The sequence below is a fragment of the Stomoxys calcitrans genome, chromosome 1, assembly GCF_963082655.1.
Source record: "Stomoxys calcitrans chromosome 1, idStoCalc2.1, whole genome shotgun sequence".
NCBI lineage: Eukaryota > Metazoa > Arthropoda > Insecta > Diptera > Muscidae > Stomoxys > Stomoxys calcitrans.
Window position 1 is genome coordinate 137,312,188 of NC_081552.1, and position 23,189 is coordinate 137,335,376.

The following is a 23,189-nucleotide window of genomic DNA, read 5'->3' on the forward strand; positions in this document are numbered from 1 at the left end:
CAGAGACATCATGATGATCCCCTATCTGCACATTCGGGGATAAATAAAACACTGGAAAGAATTCGAAGGTTCTACTATTGGCCTAACTTGGTGAACGATGTCAAGGAATACATTAATTCCTGTGAGGTGTGTAAGATGACAAAACATCCCAACCAGACGATAAGACCGCCTATGGGAAACACTGGTGAAACCTTTCGATTCTTTCAGAAGATCTTTGTGGATTTCTTGGGGCCATATCCTAGGTCCAAATTGGGTAACGTAGGTATCTTTGTGGTTTTAGACCATTTTTCAAAGTTCCCTTTTATTCACCCTGTTAGGAAATTTACGGCAGATTGCGTTGTTTTATACTTGGAGGAGCTGTTTCAAACATTTGGTGTCCCCGAGACTGTCGTCTCAGACAATGGCACTCAATTTAGAGCCAACAAATTTAACGATGTCCTCAAACGGTATGGGGTGTCCCACATGTATACCGCAGTCCATTCTCCGCAGGCGAACGCCTCTGAACGAGTGAATAGAAGTGTTCTCAGCGCCATTAAAGCTTATGTTAAGATCGATCAGAGGGACTGGGATGCCCAGCTTGGCAATATTTCATGTGCTCTGAGATCTACTATGCACTCGGCCATAGGTACTTCCCCTTATCGAATGGCTTTTGGACAGCACATGGTGACAAACGGATCTTCCTATCGCCTGTTGCGGAATTTGGATATGCTGGAAGACCGTATGATTCAGTTTGATCGAGATGATTCCTTTGAAATTATTCGTAGTAAGGCGAGTGAATACATGCGTCGACAATTCGAGAGAAATGAGAAGGCATATAATCTGAGGTCTAAAGAGGTTTCGTATGAGGTTGGTCAGGAGGTTTATCGGCGCAATTTTCGGTTGAGTAACTTCGAACGCGGCTATAATTCCAAGTTGGCACCTACATTTCTCAAGGCTCGCATTCGTCGTAGACTTGGTAAATCTTACTATGAGCTCGAGGACTTGCATGGCAGACCGATTGGTAATTATCATGCGAAGGACATTCGGCAATAGCTCACATCTACCAGCGGGATCAGCTCACCTGGGCTTTCAACCCGGTTCTCCGATTTTGGTTGGGGGGTAAATGTAGTGGCGCTAGTAGATGTGTGCGTGTTTACTTTGAAATATTGATTCCATTTTTGTTTGTTTAGCAGAATGTGTTTGTATCTCGGCTTTGGGTATTTGGGCGCTGAAAAGTAGGCACCGTTTTATGATCCTAATGGTTGCGTTTCCAATTGCAACTTCATGCTTTTGGCTAAGAGTGCATTTTGTGACATGCATTAAGTTCAAGAGAGATGTTGTATCTCTTTGAAGAAAGGAAGAAATAAGAAGTAGCCGATGCAAGTGGCTCTTTGAGTAGGTTTTGCTATATGCTATACCGGTCTTGTATATAGAAGAATTCCGCTAGACCTGCTGCCATGTTATGCGAACAGAGGTTATATTTATAGGTTGAAGGGCATTTTACATGCATTCCAGTTAAACTTTCAACAAGTTCGCACCAGTCGGTTACACTTGGTTAATCCAAATTACAATATTTTTTTTTGTGGTTGAGTTCTCCTATGAGATTATTGTTTGGCGTGTATTTCGAAATTTCATTCCCTAGTGAGTTTTCGGATGTTGGCCGCAAGATCACCCTTGCCTTAATGCTTTCTATTCCTGAAACCAGGCATCTTTGTTCAGTGCGAACAATTATTTTTCTCGATTCGACTTTGAGGAGAAAAGCAAGGCTTTGGATGAAAGATTTTCGAAATCCACCAAAAACACTGGTTGTGTCCCCTTCTTGCATGGGTTTATTGGTGTCTGTGTAACTGGCCATGTTGCCTGGCCGACGTTTTGAAATATTTGGATATTGCAAGTGGTCTCTTTTACATCTCATTTGTTTCGTCTCTTTATTGTGATGGGCTTCACAATTAGGTAAGAACATCTCAGTCTCTATTTTCTTGACTTCCCCACTAACAGTGCCTTCGTTTTACTGCGCAGGTTCGGTTGGAAACCTTGATTCTCTCTCTCAGGAGGATCACTGCTGAATTGCATGTTAAGCTCACGGCCCTGCCATCATCCAGGGGTTCGTGCGTATTTCTGTACCATCGCAGAACTAGTCACTCTAGTGTCGTTGCCGTGTTACATCTCCTCGTACAAGTCATGTTGTTCACAGCTTGAACTTCGGTGTGTCTGAAAGTGTGTTGGTGTGGACCTCATGGAGGATTTCCAGAAATTTTGTGAAAAAGAAAAATAACACCAGTTTCTCGCCAGCGATCCCCGGCACTTTGCCTGGGGTGATCAATAAGGATACCCTTTTATAGTTTTATTTAATCATTTGAGATAAGCGATTCGAGAGAAGTGAAAAGTTGGGAACAAAAGGGTTCAAATTCGGGAGCGCGATCGTGGGTCAGAATATTGCGAACAGTCCATACAAAGAATTTATTCTATTTGATAAAGAGGTGATTTTTTTTTATATACTAATACCTGAAAAAAAAAAGAAAACCAGAACCACATACTTGGTTTCCAGCCATTTTCTCCTGTTTCATCATCATCCCAATGGAAGGCCTTTCATCGTTGGATCATGGAAACAGGTAAGTGCTAATTGTTCTTGGATGGTAAAAATTGTATTTGATTTCCCCCCACTAAGAGTAAATGAGTAAGCGCCAAATTGCATTGCAGTGTTCTAAACTGAGAGACGGTAACCGCTACCGTCTCATCGATTTGGTTATTGCCTTTTTTTTGCTATTCGTGGGAAATCGAATGCAAATTTAAATGGTACTTGATATAATAGAAAAAAAAATAAATCACCAACTTGCGCTTGTTTGACAAAGTGTTCAAAATCGGATTTTTTTTTTTTTTTTTAACATTCAGCGTTGCTGAATTGCCTCACTCACTTCTTATGCCTACCGGCATCTCAAATAATAAATATTTGCACAAGCATAGAACATCCGCGCTTATTGTTGTTTCGGCTCATTTGATTTTTTTTTGGAAATACGAATTTGATCTCTTTTTCACGTTGTTGTTATAAAGCAGACCCAGTTACTAGTTGTTTTTGTATAACTGACCGACAAGGTGGCTAGCTTATACCTATGTACATACCTACTAATTCATTACATAGAACTGCACATACGCATCTATTTACCACCTATCGACCGTTGAACTTAACCTCGGTTGTCACACATTTTATAAAATTCTTATGTGCCTTTATATAAAGCAGGGGTTCCCAACCTGTTAGTCCATCTCATACTTTTTTTTTTCTTTCGCGGTTACAATTAAGAATTTATAATTGAATTTATAATTAGATTACTCTTTCATATTATTTTTATTGTTTTGGTTTATATATTTTTTTATATATATATTTTTTTTATAATTACCTATGGATATCTATTTGATAATCTTGAGTCTGATCAACTAATCTTGGGCTTGAAAGTATACGGTCATATTATAGAGAAAAGAAAAGAAAGAGGCCTAGGATATGTTGTCTGTTTTAGTTAAGCTAGTGAGTTTCAGTAATTTGGAATGATATTTTCCTCGGACTAAGGTCCAAATCTAGATTGTAAGAAGGAGAATGAATTGTTTTAATAAAATGTCTAACTTTGCAATGAACCGCTGAACTTTTAAACCGAATGTCTGATTTCCTCTAAACAGCCGGATATATTTGCAGGGGAACCGAAGTGGGTTCATCTAGGAATCTGATATGGTGCAACTGATGAACAGGATGGGCGGGCAGTGTGCAGTAACACCCAAATGCACACAAAAGCTAGGATAAAAGTCGTTGTGAAGTGCCTCTTGTGTCCTATTTTCTATCTCCACACTTCATTTAAACTCGAAGCACGCTTTACTATCTAATTTTTAAACGTAGCAGCTGTTGGTTGGAAAGCAGCAAGACCCCATCCCACCGACGAGCAATAAGGCTGGTAACCTGCGTGCTTCCGCTAGGCTTTCCTTCCCAAAAACATTTTGTATTTGACTCTTGCGGGTGCAAAATTCAAATTTAGGTACAACCAAAAGTTGCATGCTACAAAGCTGCAGGTGTTGGTCAGCTTTGTCTCCTGGATCGCTGCGACCAATATGCTCTTCCGACTCATAAAGTCCACGATCTCATCGATCTTGCCACGCAGTCCGTTGCAGTTTAACTGCAAGAACGATACACTTCCCGGCACTGGCCTGGCAATAGTAGGGCTAGGATGCTGCCGTTGCGTAAATTGCCGTACGGGAGAGGTCGGGGGGGTTACATAGTCCGACGACGAGGAAGCCGAAGGCGACGACGACGACGCTTTTGACTCACTGCTGGCTATGTTCGCATAGCACCTTGCGACATAGCCAGTATGACTATACTCCCGTAGTGAAGTTAGGCCAGAGCAACAACGGAAATGTACCCAATCCATGCACAGGTTACACCTCACCGACACAGACCGATGATGAAGGCGTTTCTGGCAAACCGAACAGAATCAGGGTCCGGGGTTCTTTTCAATCCCGGCACGGACCAGAAGCGTGCGGAGAAGGCACTCCGGGATGTGCCACTCCCATGACGAAAAAAGACGAACACGTACACTGAGGCGGCGGCCCTTGCCGATGAGGATTACATCGGGTCAATCCGGTACGTACAACCGGCTGCCATGGGATTGTATCCGAAGAAATTTACCTCCCCCGGCAAACCAGAGTGGTTCTGGCTCAATTACGTTTCGGCAGATGCAGCCGCCTCAATTCCCACAAAGCTAGGATTGATGCCGACGTGCAAGATGTATGTCCCGATTGTAACCAGGGACCACACGATACACGTCACCTGTTTAACTGCCCGGCCAGACCCAGATCCCTGTGGACGCACCCCATCTTAGTCGCAGAGTTCCTGGGTCTTGACACTCAACAGAATCAAGCAGACGAAAGATAGAACACAATAAACTGCTACAACAACAACAACGCGTGTCTATGGCGAAAACAACAAAGGAAAAAACCAAACCAACCAATAATATTTTTTTGTATGGAGCTTCATCACGAAGGCTGAAAGGAATAAACGAAATAAGCGCGTTGAGGAGTGACGCGTTGAGAAATGCAACTCTGCAAATAAATTAAAAAAAATCAACTCGCAAAAGCTAAGCAGTTTTTTACTCTGGGGACCAAAAACACTACTTCATGTATGGCAACAACGATAAGCGCTCGCTTTCAAGCGTCAAAGTTGGTAATATTTTAGCTTTTCCGCGTTGCTTTCTTGGAATTTGTGTACAGGGTTGCATGTTTGCAACGCGACGCTCAATACCAAAGCTCATTCTGTTTTCCGGAACTTAATACCCTCATAACGTTGTGTAACCTTCATTGTTAATCTTGGTACCCACCTCAATGCTATCATGTACGCATTCGGTTAGGGCTGGTTATTCGTAATTATTATAAGATCACGGTTGATATATTTGGCAGTATACATGCATGTACTTATAGGTGTATAAAGCATCTCGGTCGCTATGTTTGTATATTAAATTGAGAAAATATTTTTGATTTTATCTAAAGAAATGAACATATTTATTTATCACTTGTGTGAAAAGCGTGTCGAAATTAAAAACACTATACCTGTGAAGTACTTCTAATACAAGCATTTAAAATTAACAAGATGAGAGCCGAAGCCTTTCTACAACGGGAATGGTTCCTTCAAACTTTAGAATATGTGATTTGTATTGCTATAGTTTTGGTTGGTTGTGACTGTCAAACTCCTAATACCGAAGGTAAAGTATACTTTAGGAATATAAGAATATAACATACAAATAAAAGAATCCTGCCAAAAAGTTGACGCCCCGTTGTTGTTTTATCTGCTTGCAGTTTGTTTACGCTTTTTGTTTTTGTCGCCTATGTCGTGTATACACACTGTTTCGGCAAATTTCTTAGTGCTGGGTTCATTCTCAAAAGTGAGAAGCTGAAATGAACATTGAGCCTAATTTTTACCAATCTTACACAGTAGTTAGTTACTAAATCTGTTTAGAGGGATTGTGAAGCAACTACATGAAACATTAAAATGGTAACGAAACGTTATTTCGTTCCAATTTACCATCCAATAGATGTATACTATTAATTGTCAATTAACTTGTTCGGGAGACAATAGATCAGGTTAGGTTATGGTGGCAGACAGAAATCAAGACTTACATATCATTAGCAATCCAATGGCAGCCGGTTGAAGGTAGCGGATTGACCCGATGGAGTCCTTCATCGGCAAGGGCTTTCGCCTCAGTGTACAACACACTGCAGCCGCAACAAGACTTACATATACATTTTATTCCAGCTTATTGTTGTTCTGTTGTAGTCATCTTTCTACACGTGGGGGTAGCGAACCTCGTCAAGCTCTATAGGTTCGCAAGCTTGTTCCGGGCCATAGAACCAATCGCCGAGAAAAACTTATGGCTGTCGGTTATTTAAATGCACCAATAACTCGCCTTGTCATATCGAGCATCACATTCACTTAGTATTCAAGCAAGAGCCGGTGCCGCCCGGCCTCTTATAGAGATTGTCCACTCGATACTGCTGATTGCCCGCGACTGCTGCTGCAGCTACTCGTATGGAGCATTCCACTATCCGCAGCCAGTGGACGCGCCCGGTTGCTTCCATGCTTCTCATGATAACGATGAACATCACATAGATCGGAGCTTAAAGTTCCAACCTGTTTGGTGTTCATAGTTATCCCGTGCCACTCCACCACTTCTTTGATTGCATAGATTTCCAATTGATACACAATACAGCAAGTCAGTAACATTCTCGAAATTCTTAACCCAGTTCTTATACCCTAAAGCCCATAACTACGCAACTACTATCACCAGCAATCCCACGGCAGCCGGTTTTACGTACCGGATTAGCCCGATGGAATCTTTCATCGGCAAGGGCTGCCGCCTCAGTGTACAACACACTGCTACAACAACGACCTCTCCGTTACGGCAATATACACAACAGCAGCATCCCAGCCCCAATATTGCCAGGCCAAAGCTGGGAAGTGTGTCATTTTTGCAATTGAATTGCAACGGTCTCCGTGGCAAGATCGACGAGATTGTAGATTTTATGAGTCGGAAGAACATATTGGTTGCAGCGATCCAGGAGACAAAGCCTGCACCAGACACGGGATAGCTGTGAGCACCAAACAGGCTGGAACAGTGAGGTCCGTCAGTGTGGTGTTCATTGCTGTCACGAGAAGCGAGCTACCGAGCTGCAACGGCAGTCGGGGACAATCAGCGGCATCAAGCGGAGAGTCTCAGTGAGAGGCCGGGCGGCACCGGCTATTGCACAAATACTGAGTATCTATGATGCTCGATATGACGAGGCGAGTTATTGGCGCCTTTAAATAACCAATGGCCACACTGTTCCCGCGGCGATCGGTCCTTTGGACCGGAACGAGCTTGTTCACCTATAGGTGCTTGATGAGGATCGCCACCTCCACATGAAAATGTGGCTACAATAACTACAACAAAGCCTGCATGCACAGTTGTCACGGATACAATGTGCTACGTAAGGATCGCGTAGCAGTATGTTGTACACTGAGGCGGCAGCACTTGCCAATGGAGAACTCCATTGGGTCAATCCGGTACGTACAACCGGCTGCCATGGGATTGCTGCCGTCGGTTGGTAGTAGTGACCTAGTTAATGGCCAAGATTACAAGACATAATTGGGGTACTGTCTGGGGTACTGTTGTCTGGTTCTAGAGGACTATAATGCCCATCACGTTTTATGGCATTCTCCCCTAGGTAATGACCAGCGGGGCATAGCTTTAGCAGCGCAGGTTGAAGCGTCCAAGTTTTGCACGGCGAATGAGGATGCCATCGATTGACCAACCGACTTCATAACCTCTGAGCGCCGATTTTTTATTAATCAAAAGAATGCCGATTGGGCCGGCCTCAGAGAGTACACCAATCGCCGCTTTTGTGAACTGACACCCCCCCTCAAATGTGCTGGTTGCCGAGAGGAAATTCCGATACGTCATTAACCCAGCAGCCGCTCGCTTTATACTAGCCGGTCGAATACCCCAAGTGGTACATGCAGACCAACGTGATGGGATTCGTTGCACGGACCCCACTAACCCCAGAATCAGCGAGCTGAATCTGGAAATAAACGGAAGTTAACGAACATAATCGGAATTTGTGGCTGAAACACTTGGAGCAATATAACTTAGGTATCTGTGTAGGCAAGCTGTGGTGTACTGTTAAGTCACTCTCGAACCCCGGTAGACGGGACGACAGGACCTCAGTCACTTTTGACGCCTAGTTGTTCAACCGTCAATTCATTATGCATTCCGAGTGTGACAGAGCTAGGAGGAGAGCCATTCGTCGTATCTGTGGTCTCCGAGCCGAAGGATAGCCATCACAATTTACCGTGGACGACAATCCCATGGCAGCCGGTTGTACGCACCGGATTGACTTGACGGAATCCTCATCGGCAAGGGCTGCCGGCTCAGTGTACGTGTTCGTCTTTTTTCGTCATGGGAGAGGCACATCCCGGAGTGCCTTCTCCGTTCGCTTCTGGTCCGTGCCGGGATTGAAAAGAACCCCGGACCCTGGTTCTGTTCGGTTTGCCAGAACCGCCTTCATCATCGGTCGGTGTCGGTGAGGTGTAACCGGTGCTTGCTCTGGCCTAACTTCGCTACGGGAGTATAGTCATACTGGCTATGTCGCTAGATGCTGTGCGAACATAGCCAGCAGTGGGTCACAAGCGTCGCCGTCGTCGCTTCGGCGTCCTCGTCGTCGGACTATGTGACCCCCCCGACCTCTCCCGTACGGCATTTTATGCAACGACAGCACCCTAGCCCCACTATTGCCAGGCCAGTGCCGGGAAGTGTATCGTTCTTGCAGTTAAACTGCAACGGACTTCGTGGCAAGATTGATGAGATGATCGTAGATTTTATGAGTCGGAAGAGCATATCGGTCGCAGCGATCCAGGAGACAAAGCTGACCAACACCTGCAGCTTGCACAGTTGTCACGGTTACAATGTGCTACGTAAGGATCGCTCATGGAATGGAGGTGGGGGATTGGCCTTCGTTATACACCATTCCGTGCAGTATAGACCTATCTCGCCTGCGCTTGACGCTAGTGACAGTCAGGTCTGGTAGCAGTCAGGTCTGGTACTGCCGAGATAGAGATATACAACGTGTATATACCGCCGGCTGGTAGCTGTGTTCCGATTAATGGCCAGGCTTACAACCCCGACATAAGTGGGTTGCTATCTGGCCATAATCGTCTGGTTCTGGGGGATTTTAATGCACATCACACGTCATGGCATTCTCCTCTAGGTAACGATCAGCGTGGCATAGCTTTGGCAGAGCAGATAGATAGCTCCACGTTTTGCACGGTGAATGAGGATGCCTCCACTAGGATTACGAGGAGGTGCAGCAGCTCGCCCGACATCTCAATTGCATCCCCTGATCTCCTGAGTGACGTATCCTGGCAAGCCGTCATCTCTTTGGGGTCAGACCACCTCCCCATAATTCTCACCATTGACCGACCACCCGACTTCATAACCTCTGAGCGCCGGACGTTCATCAATTATAAGAAGGGCGATTGGACTGTCTGCAGATAGTATACCAATCGCCGCTTCAATGAACTGCCACCCCCCTCTGATGTGCTTATGGCCGAGAGGAAATTCCGAGACATCATCAACGCAGCAGCCGCTCGCTTTATACCAGCCGGTCGAATACAACAAGTGCGACTCAATTTCCCGATGCAAGCAGTGGTACTCGCAGACGAGCGTGATGGGATTCGTGCTATGGACCCCGCTAACCCCAGAATCAGCGAGCTGAATCTAGAAATAAACAGGGTAGTCAACGAACATAAGCGGAATTTGTGGCTGGAACACTTGGAGCAATGTAACTTAGGCACCAGTGTAGGCAAACTATGGGCCACTGTTAAGTCTCTCTCGAACCCCGGTAGACGGGACGACAGGACCTCAGTCACTTTTGGCGAGATAACCGTGACTGATCCGAAGAGATGCGCCAGGTTGTTCAACCGTCAATTTATTGTGCATCCCGAGAGAGACAGGGCAAGGAGGAGAACCATTCTCCGTATTCGTGGTCTCCGAGCCGATGAACAGCCGTGGGCGAAGTTACGAATGTCATCCGTGGCGCCAAATCTTCTAAGGCGTTGGGCCCCGACGGAATCTCTACATTGATGCTGAAGAATCTCGATTCACCTGGAGTTGAGTACCTTACCACTGTCCTTAACCTGTCATTGAACACTCTTATAGTTCCCGATGTCTGGAAAATGGGCAGAGTTATCCCGCTACTGAAGCCTGGAAAAGACCCGAGTTTGGGGGAGTCGTACAGACCGATCTCAATTCTCTCACCAGTGGCGAAGACGCTTGAGGCATTACTCCTGCCGAGCCTCGTAGGAGAATTTCCATTTGTCGAGCATCAACACGGATTTCGGAGACTGCACAGCACAACAACAGCTTTGCATGCCATCACCACACACATTTGCCGTGGCTTCAATCAACCCAGGCCATGTGATAGGACGGTCCTCGTGGCACTGGACCTATCGAAGGCATTCGACACGGTCAGCCATGCCAAATTATTTGAGAACATCGCCAACACGTCCCTCCAGTTAGGCCTGAAACGTTGGGTCGCGAATTATCTGTGTGGCCGCCAGTCATTTGTGGAATTTAGGGATAAGAAGTCGAAACACCATAGAGTGAAATAGGGAGTTCCCCAAGGTGGGGTGATATCTCCGGCTCTGTTTAACCTCTACCTATCCTCCATCCCACCTCCTCCAGACGGCATAGAGATCGTATCATATGCGGACGATTGTACGATCATGGCATCAGGCCCCCCACCCATTGATGACATCTGCGATAGGTTGAACGTCTACCTCAGCGAGCTTGCCTAATATTTCGCTGCAAGAAATCTGAAGATATCCGCCACCAAATCTTCAGCCACACTGTTCACTACAAATACGCGTGAGGTGAATACTGTGCTGACTGTGATGGTCGATGGAGAAATGATTCCGACCATCAAGTGTCCCAAAATACTTGGCATCACATTTGACAGCTCCTACACTTTCTCCCCATATGCCACAGCAATCTGCAATAAAGTCAAAAGTTGAAACAAGGTCCTCAAGTCACTCGCTGGCAGCACTTAGGGTGCAGACAAAGAAACCTTGTTGACCACGTACAAAGCAATTGGCCGGTCTGTGGTAAGTTATGCAGCGCCAGTGTGGTCACGTCAACTTTGTGACACGCAGTGGAATAATATCCAGATCTGTCAGAATGCCGCCCTCCGAACTGCGACGGGCTGTCTCCTCAGTTCTCATGTGGACCACCTCCATCAGGAGACAAAGATCTTACCAGTGGGCTGTTATCGCAGAAATCATCCAAATCATCATCTTGTGGATAGATACCCACCGCCCAGAAGCCTCAAGGTAGATCTACACGATCTAGAGCGTGAGGTTCAGCGCTACAAGAGAGAACCTCTAGATCAAGCGGCATATCAAGCGGGTCTGAACAACATTCATGCAGACACGGTAGCAGACGCGGTAATTGGCTACCGGGTGAATGTAGTCCTTGGAGAACGACCGCCACCCATTGCACCCGAAGAAATCGACCTCCCCCGGCAAACCAGAGTAGTTCTGGCTCAATTACGTTCCGGCAGATGCAGCCGCCTCAATTCCCACAAAGCTAGGATTGATGTCGACGTGCAAGATGTATGTCCCGATTGTAACCAGGGACCGCACGATACACGTCACCTGTTTAACTGACCGGCCAGACCCACTCGACTCAGACCCAGATCCCTGTGGACGCACCCCATCTTAGTCGCGGAGTTCCTGGGTCTTGACACTCAACAGAATCAAGCAGACGAAAGATAGAACACAATAAACTGCTACAACAACAACAGCCGTGGACGAAGTTACAAATTTCATCCAATTCGTCGGAATCTCTACACTGATGCTGAAGAATCTGGATCTACCTGGAGTCGAGTACCTTACAACTGTCCTTAACCTGTCGTTGAGCACTTATAGTACCCGATGTCTGGAAGATAGGCAGAGTGATCTCGCTTTCGAAACCAGGAAAGGACCTGAGTTTGGGGGAGTCGTACAGACCAGGCTATGTGATAAAACGGTCCTCGCGGCACTAGATCTATCGAAGGCATTCGACAGCCATGCCAAACTATTGGAGGACATCGCCTATACGTCCCTCCAGCTAGGCTTGAAACGCTGGGTAGCGATTTATTTATTTATTTCATGCAATGCGAAGCCATCAGGCCTATACATAATTACACTATGCATAAGACGTACTTTTTCTAACATAAGTTAAAAAACTACTTAATTAAAAATAAAAGACTTAAAAACTTAGAAAATGGAAAAAAATTTAACCTATTTAACACTTACTGAATCTAGATAAAACTAAATAGCAAATAAAAAACAAAATTATAAGCAGTAACCCATAAAGGTCAATTTATTAACCGACTTTGCCGAATGAATTGCGTTAGGCCCCTCGGCATTCCTACCGAGTATGTTTAAGATCGGTCCATACTTCGATATAACTGTCATAAAGACTGATTTGTATATAGCTGCCATAAAAACCGATCTCTCGAATAAATTTCTTGGGATAATAAAAACAAGTTTATTACTCGATTTCGCTGAATTTTGAAACAGTGGGCCGTGTTAAGTTGTCATATACATACAGCGATCTCCCGATTTAAGTTTTTAGGCCCTTAAAAAATTAAAAAATAACAGATGAATTTGTTGTTGTTGTTGTAGCAGTGTATTGCACACTGAGGCGGCAGCCATTGCCGATGAAGTACTCCATCGGGCCAATCCGGTGCGTACAACCGGCTGCCATGGGATTGAATTTGTTACAATGAGTTGCGTTAGACGCTTTCAAATCCTTCCTGAATATTGTGGAGATCTGACTATATTTAGGTATAAATGCTATGGTTTTATAAATGATGCATTTCCCACCGTCTTATGACAAAAGGTAGTTAACATATATATCCGAGGTGGTGGGTGTCCGGCCGAATTTAATGCCTTTTTGTAAAAGCAAATTTTGCCCACGAACATTCCATTAAGGAACAAGGGCAAACTTCTCACATATCAATGAGTGCAGTCCGATTCAAGTTTTAAGCTTAATGATAAGGGGTCTCCTTTTTATAGCCGAGTCCGAACGGCGTGCCGCAAGCGACACCTCTTTGGAGAGAAATTTTACATGGCATAGTACCTCACTATTGTTACCAGCATTAGAAGGGGAATAGGACCGCTGAAAATTTTCTGATGGTCTCGCCAAGATTCGAACCTAGGCGTTCAGCGTCATATGCGGGCATGCTAAACTCTGCGCTACGGTGGCCTCCTTAATGCCTTTTACTTGTTTATAACTAGTTTCATTCGCCTACTTGACGCCAATCCATTAGAATATTTCTTTCCTAACTCGAGCTAGAATTTTTCTAAGACGGTTCTATTATTGTGTATTTTTTACCCAGATTTGTTCCAAAAATTGTTTCGTACTTCGTTACGGATCACGGACATTCAAGCTGTTCGAAAACTGAGCTCATTCAAAAAACAGGCGCAGATTAGGTTAGTTAATGTTGAAAAGATGGTGCGGATATTAATCCCCCCATGCCACTATGGACATACACCTAAGCCAGTAATCGGCTTGTTGTGCGCTCTAAATACTAAAAACTAATTTCGAAAAAGAAAATTTTAGTCAAGAATTCCTTGCTGCTACAAAATCGATATTTGCTTCCCATACCACGCCCCTTAGTTGGTCTATGTCTGGTATTGTTTTCCCACCTAAGTGGCCGGTGTCTTTTAGCCGCGAAAACCTGGCAATGACATAGGAAATGCTCCAACGTCTGATTATCTTCTTCACATGCCCTACACATACTACCACTTGCCGCACCGATTTTGCATAAGTGAGGTCGTGTCCTGTTATGATACCGAAAGCTTTGCAGACCTCCTGCTTTTTTACTTTCAGTAATAGCCTCGTCTTCTCACAATCTGTATCACCCCATAGGATATTCGTCGTCCTGCCGACCGTTTCGCTGGTACACAGTGTTACATGCGCGTTCGTACCTCACTCTCTTAGCTCGAACTGCGTCGACCGAAAGGCTTCGGGTTAACCAAGTTTGTTGATGGCTGTCCTCTGGGTCGTCACTGCCTATCCGTCTGCTTTTTCATTCCCCCTTACTCCGCTATGGCCCGGCATCCAAACGATCGTGCCATTCTCAGAGAAGGCGTTAGTCTCCTTACATTCCAAGACATTTCGTGACTTTACCGTCCTGGTTGTTATTGTCCTTATGGTCAGTTTACTGTCCTTAAAGATGTTCACACTCGACGTCCTCGCGTTAGCACCACACCACCTCTCGCATTCCGTGATAGCCCGGATCTCCGTCTGCAGGACCGTATTGTGGTCAGGCAGTCTAAAACAGATCTCAGTCCCTGGGTTCTCAATGTAGACCCCCAGGCCCACTTTGTTCTCTAGCTTTGATCCATCTGTGTAACATGATCTATCGTTGCCTCGATTTTACCGCGATGGTATAACCTGCTACTATCGTCAATCCATTCTCCCATCGTCTTAAGTCTCATAGCCGCATTAGTTGTCTCACACTTAACCTGTATGTCAATGGGTCAGATATTTGGAATAGTATTTAGTGCCCTAGTGGGCGAGGTCCTCATCGCTCCGCCTATGCCAAGACAAGATGTTCCCTGAGCCTGTTGTATGGTCCTTATGTTGGACTTTTTCTCCATCGCAGTCCACCAAACTACTGAGGCCTAATAAAGTATTAGTCTAATTACACTCCTGTTGTTGTTGCAGCAGTTTATTGGGGGGTATACTAATTTCGTCATTCTGTTTGTAACTACTCGAAATATTCGTCTGAGACCCCATAAAGTATATATATTCTTGATCGTCGCGACATTTTATCTCGACCTAGCCATGTCCGTCCGTCTGTCCGTCCGTCTGTCTGTCTGTCGAAAGCACGCTAACTTCCGAAGGAGTAAAGCTGGCCGCTTGAAATTTTGCACAAATACTTCTATCTATCTTCTTCCGTTCATAACCTGATATAGCTGTCATATAAACCGATCTGGGATCTTGACTTCTTGAGCCTCTAGAGATCGCAATTATTATCCGATTGGCCTGAAATTTTGTACGACGGGTTCTCTCATGACCATCAACATACATGTGTATTGTGGTCGGAATCGGTCTATAGCCCGATACAGCTCCCATATAAATCGATCTCTCTATTTTACTTCTTGAGCTCTCAAAGGGCGCAATTCTTATTCGAATTGGCTGATTTTTTACATAGGTCTCCAACATATAATTTAATTGTGGTCCAAACCGGACCATATATTGATATCGCTCTAATAGCAGAGCAAATCTTTCCTTATATCCTGTTTTGCCTAAGAAGAGATGCCGGGAAAAGAACTCGACAAATGCGATCCATGATGGAGGGTATATAAGATTCGGCCCGAACTTAGCACGCTTTTACTTGTTGTGTTCTATCTTTTGTCTGCTTGAATCTGTTTAGTGTCAAGACCCAGGAACCCTAAGGAACCAGGAACCGACTAAGATGGGTTGCGTCCACAGGGATCTGGGCCTGAGTCGCGTGGGTCTGGCTGGGCAGTTAAACAGGTGACGTGTATCGTGCGGTTCCTGGTTACAATCGGGACATACATCTTGCACGTTGGCATCAATCCTTGCTCTGTAGGAGTTGAGGCGGCTGCATTTGCCGGAAGTTAATTGAGCCAGAACTACTCTGGCTTGCCGGGGGAGGTCAATTTCTTCAGTTGCAATGGCAGGCGGTCGTTCTCCAAGGACTACATCCACACGGTAGCCATTTACCGCATCTGCTACCGTATCTGCATGAATGTTGTCTAGACCTGCTTGATATGCCGCTTAATCTAGAGGTTCTCACTTGTAGCGCGTAACCTCACGCTCTAGATCATATAGATCTACCTTAAGGCTTCTGGGCGGTGGATATATATCCAAAAGATGAGGATTTGGATGGTCTCTGCGATAACAGCCCAAAATGTATTATATTGACAGCATGTAGTCATTTCTTCGCACTGGTAGGATCTTTGTCTCCTGATGCAGGTGGTCCACTTGAGAACTGAGGCATTCTGACAGATCTGAATATTATTTCAATGTGTGTCACAAAGTTGACGAGACCACACTGGCGCTGCATAACTTACCACGAATGATACGATCTCTATGCCGTTTGGAGGGGGAGGAATGGAGGGACGTGTTGGCGATGTCCTCAAATAATTTGGCATGCCTGACCATGTCGAATGCCTTCGATAGGTCCAGTGCCACGAGGACCGTCCTATCACATGGGCTGGGCTGATTGAAGCCACGGCAAATATGTGCGGTGATGGCATGCAAAGCTGTAGTTGTGCTGTGCAGTCTTCGAAATCCATCTTGATGCTCGGCGAATGGAAATTCTCCTACGAGGCTCGGGAGGAGTAATGCCTCAAGCGTCTTTGCCACTGGCGAGAGAAGGGAGATCGGTCTGTACGACTCCCCCAAACTCGGGTCTTTTCCAGGCTTCAGTAGCGAGATCACTTCGGGATTTTTCATTTTTCCAGACATCGGGAACTATAAGAGTGTTCAATGACAGGTTGAATGATAGTTGTGCCTTATAAAGGGTAGTTTAAGTGGAACATAATATCTGATAGGCCGAATTGGTACATTGAAATGTAAATGCCCAATCAAGAAGTAAGAATAAATTTCACCATTTAATTACTTAATCATAAATACGATATTCAACATACGGCGCTTTTTCACAAGTGTTGGTAAGTCAATTAACTTAAGTCGATTCACATATGAAGGCAGATCCATAAATCCATTCTAACCTAAGCCACTAAGTGCAAACAAGAGGCAATTCTTCTGGATATATTCCACTTTATCAATGTGACAATCATAATTTGGAGCCCACATGGGAACAAGAGAGGTATATAGCCTTTTCGTTAGATATGAATCCAAGTGAAGGCATTGCCTTCCCAACGCAAGAATCAATATGATCATAAAAATTCATCTTAGTATCAAACAAAACTCCTAAATCCTTAAAAGAAGCCACGCTCTCAAGAACATAATCTTTACAATACGAAATCGGAAACGCAGACCTTCTTCAATAGCACATACTCCTGCATTTCTCCCTATTGCAAATTGCAAATTTTGCCCATGAACATTCCACTAAGGAACAGGGGCAAACCTCTCACATATCAATGAGTGCAGTCCGATTCAAGTTTAAGCTCAATGATAAGGGGCCTCCTTTTCATAGCCGAGTCCGAACGTCGTGCCGCAGTGCGACCCCTCTTTGGAGAGAAGTTTTACGTGGCATAGTACCTCACAGATGTTGCCAGCATTAGGAGGGGAAAACCACCGCTGAAATTTTTTTCTGATTGTCTCGCCAGGATTCGAACCCAGGCGTTCAGCGTCATAGGCGGACATGCTAACCTCTGCGTTACGGTGGCCTCCCATTTTTGTTCCTATTGAGGCTTATACGATTAATATCATACCATTCTATCAGCCTGTCAAAAATGTAGAATCAGAAGGTGAACAAATGTACGAAAAAAGCTTTATATCGTCTGCATGCATCAATATCTTTGAAGATCGAATAATAGACGAAAGATCATTCAAATATAGATCAAATAGAATCGGGCCAAGATGACTGCCCTGGGCGTCCTTTAAACGAGATCTTTTGAAACCTATCCGAAAGTCCCGGGGGAAACCCCGACAAGTTAAGCTTATGGAGTAAAATCCTATGATTAACCGTAACCAATGCCTTGCTAAAATCAGTATATATAACGTCTGTCTGAATTCTCCGTGATAATGATTCATATAGATTGTAAACTCCAAAAGGTTTGTAGCCGTCGACTTATGCTTTAAAAATCCATGTTGACTTTCTGAAATAATCGACCGAAATTTCTGGGCAAGCCTGCGTGTATTCAGTTGCTCAAGTATCTTTGGAATGACAATTAATTTAGCAATTCCTCTGTAATTCTCACTATCAAACCTGCTGCCACTCTTATGAAGAGGAACTTTGTAACTCTCCTTCGAAATCGATGGAAAACAACCATGCGCAAGCGAACAGTTAAATAAATCAGTCAGTGGCATATCTCGCACAATACTTCAAAATAGCCGAAGGTACGCCGTCGGGTCCAGGAGAATAACTACACTTCAAGGACTTCAATCCAGCAAATACCTCATCGCAAATAAATGGTATATAACAGATAAAATCACAACATCGAATATCAACGTAAGTCGACTGAAAAATATATGCACATAGTTCCAAAAGAGTCACATCATCAGAGGCCTGTATATCACGACACCGCATATGGTTAGGAAAGCCTATAGTCTTTCTCTTCGAAACCCTTAAAAACTTCTAGAATCAGCATTCAATTTAAATCTCATGCGATGTACATTTTATTCATCTCGTTATATCGGTTCCATATATTTAACTTAATTCTAACTTGAAGCGCTTTTCTTATATCTCGTAAAAAGCCTATATTTGCAATTCCTAAGACGTCGTAGATCCCTTGTAAACTAAGGTGACTCAGAGGAAGTGCGTTCCCGTTGCGACACAGGTATGCATTAAGGGAAACACGATTTAAGCAGGCCATAAAAAACCGACAAATGGTCCGGAATTTCCCTACAATTACTTGGGCAATTAATACTGGATGAGGTACTACAAAAGACATTGAAATTTTCATCTTTGAAGCGAAAACCACGACCGGAAGCGTGATCATTCAAATTGAACACTAAGGGGTCAATAAGCCTAAGGGAGACATTTAATGTTGGATGATAGCCATCCTCTGGAGTAACGAAGGGGATAGTCCGTGATACATTGAATTCAAAAAAATTACAAAATATCAGATCAAGTAATTTACCAGTAGTGTTACGAACCTGGTTTAATTGAAACAAACCTAGTTCGAAAATTGTATCAAAGAAATCGCCGAACATGCCCACAGAAGTTGGAAATAATCAATCACTCTCAGTTCATATGTTCCAAGAAATACCATATTGGCATATTGAACGCCAAATCGCATATAGATCTAATCAGTTGTAAATTACATATAGGAGCACGTGATAAAACAATTCAATTGTGATTCAATGTGAACGTCTAGCATACATAAAGAAGACACGTTCATTCCGAAAAAATAAAAAATCTCGGTATCGACGATGTCAGGTTTAAGCCAAGTCTCGGTAAAAGCATTCACATCATATTGGCAATCGAAAATGTTCACATATACTTCCCGTAACTTATTATAATATTTTGATAAAGTACAGATATCAAGCTATTTAGTTTTTTTGACGAAGTAACCAAATCAATAGCCCTAGAGCGTTCCTGCCTAACGCGGGAACAAACTCCCGCCCAAGCACGCCTAAAGACCAAAAAGACTCACAAAGAATCAACCAATCTAAACGAGACGGTTATCTTGAAAGAAGCTATATCACGAGGCTGTCTAAAATTAAATCTATACAGCTGTCGATCATTCTCGTTAAAATCCTCACATCTTGATATTATCGATAGACGTACTGCCAAATAAACGGAAAACAAATATAATCTTGCGTGGTGGAAAGCTTCCAGCTCACAAACCGGCAGCGAGGGCCTGCTTAGATCAGGCCGCGAAGACTGGCCGACACTAGGCCGCAAAGACCGGTCAGTTCTCGTCATCGCATTTGTGAGAACATTCGTCGTAGGTAACCGACGACGCCATCAGAACAGGAACATCATCAGGAGGGACACCATCGTGAACATAAGCCAAAGGTGACAACTAGCACCTACTGACATCAGGCTTCGATGACGGGTCGAATCTATGTACGGTGTCAACGGGGGAGAAGCCATCAGGTAGGACACCATCAAGTGAACCCGATGGTGCAACAACGTCGACGGTTACCACCCGAATAACCGGATTTACCAACTTATCCGGTACCGATAAAGCTGCCGTAGACGCATTATCCAAAACAGGCCGGTGCGACATCGAATCGCCGGTGTTGGCAAGAATATCCCGAAAATCAAAAACTAGTAGCGCAGGGATAAAGGTTTAACAAATGTTCGTTCGTTCAGAAACGCCAGATCTCGGAGATGGGTGGTGCGATTTAAGCGAAATTTTGTGTGCTCTCATATAGTACCCTAAAAATAAAAATTTGGTATCCAAATTTCGGAAAGGGTACCTAGGGGACTGCCCCACTCTAAAACCTACCAAACATATATTTAGAACAATCACGACAATATGGGACTCAAATGAAAGGTATTTAGGATAAGAAAACGTATCTGATATCCAATTGTCGGACCAAGTTCTAGGGGGACCACCCCAAGCCCCAAAACACCCCTAAATCGGACATATTTACCGACCATGGCAATATGGAACTCAAATGAAACGTATTTGCGAGTAGAATACGAATCTGATATCCAAATGTGGGACCACGTTTCTGGGGGTCCACCCTTTCCCCAAAACACCCCCCAAACAGGACTTATTTACTGACCATGGGAATATGGGGCTTAAATAAAAGGTATTTGAATGTAGAATATGAATCGGATATCCAAATATGCGACCAAGTGTTTGGGGGCCGTCTCTCATCAAAAACATCCCCCAAAGAAGACAAATTTACGACCATAGCAATATGGGGCTCAAAAGAAAGGTCTTCGGGAGTAAAGCACGAATCAATATTCGGGAAAAGTGTCTATGGGGCCAAGCCACTACAACACCACCCAAATAATAAATATTTGCTGACAGTTGCAATAGGAGGCTCAAATAAGAGGGTTTTTAAAGTGGAACACGAATCCGACACTCACTGAGTGGCCGCCCATCCCATAAAACATCTCCCAAGCCGGTCATGTTTGCCGACTATGGAAATATGGGGCTCAAATTAAAGGAATGCGGGAGTAGACCACGTATCTGATATCAACATTAGGGGCCAACTGTCTAGGGAACGTCCCACCACCATAACAACCCCCAAATAGGACGTATTTGCTCACCAAGGCAATTTGGGTCTTGAAGAGAGTGGAACTAAATATTCATAGTTTTTAGGGTCAAACCGGATATATTTGCTGACTTTTGCAATAAGAAGTTTAAATGAGTTTAGAAAACGAATTTGATATCCAATTTTGAGGCCAATGGCAATATGGGGTTCAAATGACTGATATATAGATATATGAGAATAGAGTACGTTGCTGATATATTTTCTGGGCTTAGTGTTTGGGGGACCACCCCAATCCCCATATTTACCGACCATGTCAATGTGGAGCTTAAATGAATGGTATTGGGGGGTAGAGCAAGAATTGATACCGATTTTCAGGGCCAATTTTCTGGGGGTCTACTCCTTTCCTAGAATACCCCACAAACAGCAATTTTTTACTGACCATCGCAATATGAGGCTCAAATAAAGGTATTTGGGAGTAGAATGCGAATTTGATATCCAAATGTAGGACGATGTATTAAGGGCATCACCCCTTCCCCAAGAAACACCCCCCAAAGAGTAAAAGTTTTTCGACCATACCAATATGTGGCTCAGATGAAAAGTATTTGAGATTAGAAAACGAATCTGATAACCTATTTTGGGGCCATGTGTTTGGGGGACGCCTCATCCTTTAAACTCCAATGGCAATATGGGGTTTAAATAAATGGTATTTGAGAGAAGAGCACGATGCTGACATTTTTTCAGGGTCAAGTGTCGGGGGGACCACCTCTACCCCGAAAACAGCACTAAATCAGACATATGAGAATATCGGGCTGAAATGAAGTATTTTAGGAATGGAGTACACCTTACATCCAAACTTAAATCCGTAAACCAATAAAGATCATGTGGGATTCAGATAAAGGCACTTATATTGTTAAACTGTTAGTCAAGTTTGCATGGTATTTCACTAAAAGATCTTTAATTGTCGAAAATAAATATTCCAAGGAAACTTTTGTTCCATATAAAGTAAAAGAAAGCGCAGCGGACCGGGCCCGGGTCAGCTAGTCTCCCATATAAGCTGATATAGTTCCCAATTATTATTATCAATTACACGCAATTATAATCCGAGTTAGCTGTCAAACACTCCGGCAAGTAGGGTCGAAATCGTTATATAACCTGATATTTCTCCCATTTAAACCAATCTCTTTATTTGAGTTCTTAAGCCAATAGAAGGTGTTCACTTTAATTTACGACTTTATCCCTAAATTGTGTTTTCCGTTTTACTGATTTCCGGTGTTTATGTTGAGTTTTCGGTTTTGGTATATTCAGGGGAATATCTTTTTAGCCATGTTTCCAAAAAAAGGCCGAAAAATAATTTTTTACAAAATAATCAAAATATTGAATTGGTGCACGTTTGATCAACTGAAATTTAACTTTTCTTAGATTTACTCTGCCAAAATTAAAATTTTATATTTATTGCTTTATTTTTGCATCTTATTTAAAACTAACGGTACTAACCTATTTAAAATCCTACGCTATTTTTTTTCTTCTTCTTATTATAAAGTCCGTAGATAACAAATATCCTTACAGACTACTATATACATATATAAATCTTATTATGTAACTTAAAAAAATATATATAACACAATTTAAAATCTAACTGTTTAAATGCAATACAATATTGCTTTTTAATGTGTCTCGATTCTAGGTTTATGATATTATAGAACTTGTTGAATTGATAGCATATACGACGAAAGGGATCATTGTTTGGAAAATTTGTTTGTTCGGACTCAATTTTTCCATGGGTGATATTCATTATAAAAATAACATTCAACATAGTTCTCCGGCTTGACAATGTAGGTAGTTCAATAAGATCCTGTCTAAACTCATATGCAGGTTTACCAACTGCCTTAGATATATGGTTACGGAAGTTTAAACGTGGATCCATAAGTAGTCCAAGGTCTTTAAATGAATCGAATGATTGAAGCTCATCAGATCCGATAAAATAACTTGTGATTAAAGGATTTCGTCTTTAAAACGTTTTATTTTGCATTTGGAAATATTTAGTTGCATAACGTTAATTTTGCACCTTTCATACTGATCATCTGGGTCATTAAAAGACCTAGAAATTTTCACATCATGGGCAAACATCAAAAAATTAGAATGCTTTATTACGTTGGGTAAATCATTAATAAAAAATACAAAACAAGATCAGGTCGAGATGGCAACCTTGGGGAATACCGGAGGACACAATGATGGTTTTACCAAATTTCACATTTTGTGTACGGCCAATCAGATATAAACTTAGCCACTTTAACACCGAATTACTGAAACCATATAAGT

General features: G+C 43.4%; 1 protein-coding gene across 2 annotated transcripts in view; it reads left to right on the forward strand.

The window, feature by feature from the left end:
• The first annotated feature begins 5,432 nt into the window (after window positions 1-5,432).
• LOC106090542 (tyrosine-protein phosphatase 69D) overlaps window positions 5,433-23,189 on the forward strand; it is a 247,392-nt gene continuing 229,635 nt past the window's right edge. For both annotated transcript variants that reach the window (XM_059369645.1, XM_059369646.1), the window contains exon 1: window positions 5,433-5,714. In XM_059369645.1, the coding sequence (XP_059225628.1) occupies window positions 5,603-5,714 (112 nt within the window). In that variant the 5' untranslated portion in view covers window positions 5,433-5,602. The remainder of the gene's footprint in view (window positions 5,715-23,189) is intronic.